General features: G+C 46.4%; 1 protein-coding gene across 1 annotated transcript; it reads left to right on the forward strand.

Annotated features, from left to right (window-relative positions):
- The first annotated feature begins 254 nt into the window (after window positions 1-254).
- On the forward strand, window positions 255-1,448 carry LOC144486991 (interferon-inducible GTPase 5-like). Its single transcript, XM_078205029.1, has one exon. The coding sequence runs from the start codon at window positions 255-257 to the stop codon at window positions 1,446-1,448; it is 1,194 nt and encodes a 397-aa protein (XP_078061155.1).
- Window positions 1,449-5,287: the final 3,839 nt, after the last annotated feature.

A 5,287-nucleotide genomic window follows, 5' to 3' on the forward strand; every position in this document is an offset into this window, starting at 1 on the left:
ATCTTGCCCTGCTGTGGGAATTGTAGCGAGCGGGACACGGACCGTGCAAGTCTCCCATGACCTCAGGCGGGATTTTCCGGTCTTGGGGCAGGCATGGATGGAAATTCCCATCCAATATTCCTGGTCCGTCTGAGATTGTACATTCGGTTGCTGTTGGTCTGTATATGAACTGTCACGGTACACAGGTTCCTGTGCAAATTTCCAGACACACAGTCTCTCTGACTCTCACATTCGTTCCAACCGACAGATCTATCATGGCCAGCGCGGCGAACAACAATTATTTCCTCTCTCTGCTGAGCAGTGGCATGCTGGAGACTGCGGCTGAGAAACTATCTTCCTACTTTACCAGTTCTCAGAGTGCAACGGTGAACATTGCGGTGATTGGAAAATCCGGGAGCGGGCAATCGGCCTTTATTGATGCTTTACAAGGCACCCCTGACACCGATGCAGGGACAGCACCCACCCAAAGGACTCATCAATTCCCCAACAACGACGCAGTTATTGTTTCAGAGCTCCCCGGCCTGGGCAGCAGCAAGTTTCGAGCCGGCGTGGCTTCGGGGTCCCTGCAGTTCCATCGCCACGATCTCTTCATCGTCCTGACCTCCCGCCGATTCAAGAAGAAAGACTCGCGGCTCGCCGGGGAAATGGAGCAGGGGAACGAGAAATTCTACTTTGTACAAAACCAAGTAGACCGGGAGCTGGATCGGGCCAAACGCTGGCAAAGTTGTTTTTACCTGGAGAGCAGGTTTCTGGAGAATCTCCGGAACGCCTGTGTGGAGGGTCTGGGGAAGGGCGGGATGGAATCTCCGCGCGTCTTCCTCGTTTCCAGTCGGAACCCGGATAAATTTGACTTTGGGAGGCTGCTGGAGGCACTGGAAGCAGATCTCCCTGCCCAGAAGAGACGTGCCTTCTTGCTGGCTCTCCCCAACATCACCCGCTGCGTGATCGAGAGGAAGAAGGCGATGCTGCTGGAGGATGTTTGGAAATTGGCCGCGCTGTCAGCAACTGCAGCTCTGATTCCCATCCCAGGACTCTCCATCGCTTGCGACATTGCCCTGTTGGCCCAGCACCTCTCCTCCTATCGCAAAGTCTTCAACCTGGACGAGGGTTCCCTCGCGAGGCTTGCAAAGAGAGCGGGCAAGACGGCGGAACACTTGAGAGCAGCTGTCACCTCCACGTTTGGACAGCGGGTGTCAGAAGGCATCATTATTGACGAACTAAACAAGGCGACAGGGCTGAAGATTCAGCTGAGCAAAGTTCTGAAATTGGTGCCATTTGTGGGGCAGGTCTCTGCCGTGATTCTCTCTTACACGACGGTCAACCACATGCTGAATACAGCTGTGGAGGGGATGGCAGAGGATGCCAAGCGGGTTCTGGATAAATCCCTCCAGGAGGAGAGAGAAAAGGACATTGATTCAATCTCCAGCGACCCACTGTTTGCAATGTAGAATCATTCACACCCACACACTCACTGGGACCTCTGCTGTTTGTGATATATATAAATGATTTGGAAGAAGGTGTGACTGGTGTAATCAGCAAGTTTGCGGATGACACGAAGATGGCTGGACATGCGGATAGCGAAGAGCATTGTCGGGCAATACAGCAGGATATAAATAGGCTGGAAAATTGGGCGGAGAGGTGGCAGATGGAATTTAATCCTGATAAATGCGAAGTGATGCATTTTGGAAGAAATAATGTAGGGAGGAGTTATACAATAAATGGCAGAGCCATCAAGAGTATAGAAACACAGAGGGACCTGGGTGTGCAAGTCCACAAATCCTTGAAGGTGGCAGCACAGGTGGAGAAGGTGGTGAAGAAGGCATATGGTACGCTTGCTTTTATAGGACGGGGTATAGAGTATAAAAGCTGGAGTCTGATGATGCAGCTGTATAGAACGCTGGTTAGGCCACATTTGGAGTACTGCGTCCAGTTCTGGTCGCCGCACTACCAGAAGGACGTGGAGGCATTAGAGAGAGTGCAGAGAAGTTTTACCAGGATGTTGCCTGGTATGGAGGGTCTTAGCTATGAGGAGAGATTGGGTAATCCGGGGTTGTTCTCTCTGGAAAGACGGAGAATGAGGGGAGATCTAATAGAGGTATACAAGATTATGAAGGGTATAGATAGGGTGAATGGTGGGAGCTTTTTCCCAGATCAGAAGTGACGTTCACGAGGGGTCACGGGCTCAAGGTGAGAGGGGCGAAGTATAACTCCGATATTAGAGGGATGTTTTTTACACAGAGGGTGGTGGGGGCCTGGAATGCGCTGCCAAGTAGGGTGGTGGAGGCAGGCACGCTGACATTGTTTAAGACTTACCTGGATAGTCACATGAGCAGCCTGGGGATGGAGGGATACAAACGATTGGTCTAGTTGGACCAAGGAGCGGCACAGGCTTGGAGGGCCGAAGGGCCTGTTTCCTGTGCTGTACTGTTCTTTGTTGTTCTTTGTTTGTTAATACTGACTTAAGGGGATAAATGACCATCTCAAATTCTTATCTTCCTTATTTGGAGATTATGTGCAAAACAGCAATAACCACATTGGTGTTCATTGGGTTTAAAGTTGAAGCAGGTTTGGCTCCAAGCGTAACCCATCCTACACCTGACTCGAGTCCTTCATCACCCATGACAAAATATACGCTTCCCTACGATCGAGTCCAATCCTACAAGTCCCTTGCCTCCCCGCCCACCCCCCGCCCTCCATAGGAAGCCAAATTTTGACCTTAATATGAAAATGCCAATTTAAAGTTGAGATAACATTTGCAAAAACAATGCAGCAGGACAATTGTGGGATTGCAAAAACAAACAGTTTAACCTCCAGACTTCTAATATTTCATAAAATTGCTTCCAGAGGAAATTGTTTGAGGCATTCTAGCAATTCGGGGGCAATGAATAATCCAGAGAAGATAGAATTCAAAGAAAATGTGTTTCCAAAGTCCCAACGGTACAGTTGTTCCGAAGCAATATGGGTTTTACCAACAGAACCTTGCGTAAAGCCAATCAAGAATCAGGGTGTGGATGAACACAACATTGGAGCAAGAATTCTTCAAGCGCCATCACCCACTTCAATCTGGTGACACCTCAGGCCCAGAGACTGGATTCAGATTATTGCTCCAGTAATTGTTGTCTTAGTGTGGATCAAATAACACTTTGCACTGGCTTTTTGGCTGCAGCTGGACATCCATTCATTTGTACGTAATCCTATCAAAAAACATCGCTTTCCCCATTAAAATCACACGCCATACAGCTCCGATCTTTATCTGGTATACTCTTACATTATCTCTAATTTGATCATTGGTTTACGTGCAAAGTGCCGCACCACAGTACTTCACAAAATGCCACTACCCGAGCTACAAAGAAGTGCATTCAAATGCTGAGCACCAACGTTTAGCTGCGTTGTGCAAGTTATCTGGGTGGGGCTCGCATTCTGAACAGACTGGTTGTCCAGCACTCATGATATCCAATCCGCAACTCAAAACGCTGCACTAGTAACAGAGCAGTTCCACGCATTTCCACAGAAAAAGATTTGCATGGAAGTAATAAAGGCCAAACCAATGTTTTAGAAACTGAGCGATTTAACGATACTGGTCGACTCAGATTAATTTTTAAACCTCGGTCCAATTCAGATTTTGCTGTACAATTCCACAAATTGAAATCAGTTCAGTGAGAGGACTTCTGACCAGAGAAATCCCAGAACTCCATCTCCCTTTGCCCACCAAGGTTGCACAACAGGATTAGAAAAGTTCCAAAGGGCAAGCGCTCCACACTCTGCATTACACAATCGTAACTATATTTGAACCCACAACATGATCTTATTTCAGTGAGTTCTGCAAAGTAGACCCTCTCGAGCAATAAGGTGAAGACTTTAAAGTTACAGAAAGAATTTTATTGGCCATCGAGAGGGGGGTTTGGGTTCGCTGAGTAACATGGCAGAAAAAGTTGATTTGCCAACCCATCTCTCCCTTTATGGTTTTTGACCTTTGAAGACTGTGAATCCAGACTGCCAACTCTCTAAGCAACACCAGGCCATTAACCTAAAAGGCAAAACATCAAATCCCATCAGCACCAATCCATGTCCATTCTGTGCTGTTCATATTTCTCCAATTGCCCAGTCATTATTTCAAAGACTCAAGTAGCTATCCAACTGATGTGAAACGGACAGGCCTTGTGACATGGCTTTTATACCCAATGGAGTAAATTTCACAACACTTGAACCAAACTCCGAAATCTAATGCTTCAGAACCTTTTTTATTCCTTACTAAAGGGTAGAAACCATCTTAATGCAAATATATTTCCCTTTTTAATAAAATTGTATTGGATAAAAAAGATCCCCCTGGTGAATTTTAGAATTTACTGCAATTTGATCGTCTTCCTCAACTGCTAAGTACAAAGTACTTATTGACCTAAAAAGAGGACAAAGTACTTATTGAATAAGTGTTCCATTTCCTTATTACCCAACTGGGATTTCTTGCATGTAATGGGTCTATTATGTATTAAATATCTATGAAAACCTTCGTTTTGATCGCAAAGGACTTTTATTTATGCTTTTTTTAAAACAAACTCTGCTTTTATTCTTACAGCCGTTCCAATCTGCAGGATTCCACTTTTCCCTGCCCTAACTAGTTGGTGTGTATCCCTGAAGTGCAGTTGGTGTCCCACCCAGACTGTGTCTCGTTCCGCCCAGAGTTTCGTATTTGCGCCTCTGGGGTTGTAGTCTAGTAAGAAGTTTAACAACACCAGGTTAAAGTCCAACAGGTTTATTTGGTAGCAAAAGCCACACAAGCTTTCGAGGCTCTGAGCCCCTTCTTCAGGTGAGTGGGAATTCTGTTCACAAACAGAACTTATAAGACACAGACTCAATTTACATGAATAATGGTTGGAATGCGAATACTTACAACTAATCCAGTCTTTAAGAAACAAAACAATGGGAGTGGAGAGAGCATCAAGACAGGCTAAAAAGATGTGTATTGTCTCCAGACAAGACAGCCAGTGAAACTCTGCAGGTCCACGCAACTGTGGGAGTTACAAATAGTGTGACATAAATTCTGATTCTAGGATCGCATGATAAAGACTCAGGAGGAAAAAAGCAGAAATATTTATGTGAAATAGTGTGACATAAACCCAATATCCCGGTTGAGGCCGTCCTTGTGTGTGCGGAACCTGGCTATCAGTTTCTGCTCCGCGACTCTGCGCTGTCGTGTGTCGCGAAGGCCGCCTTGGAGAACGCTTACCCGAATATCAGAGGCCGAATGCCCGTGACCGCTGAAGTGCTCCCCAACAGGAAGAGAACAGTC

Source organism: Mustelus asterias, unplaced genomic scaffold, assembly GCF_964213995.1.
Source record: "Mustelus asterias unplaced genomic scaffold, sMusAst1.hap1.1 HAP1_SCAFFOLD_550, whole genome shotgun sequence".
In the NCBI taxonomy this organism is placed as follows: domain Eukaryota; kingdom Metazoa; phylum Chordata; class Chondrichthyes; order Carcharhiniformes; family Triakidae; genus Mustelus; species Mustelus asterias.

Bases quoted from the DNA above. Each gene is read 5' to 3' on its own strand.
- LOC144486991 (XM_078205029.1), top strand. From the start codon at position 255: ATGGCCAGCGCGGCGAACAACAATTATTTCCTCTCTCTGCTGAGCAGT.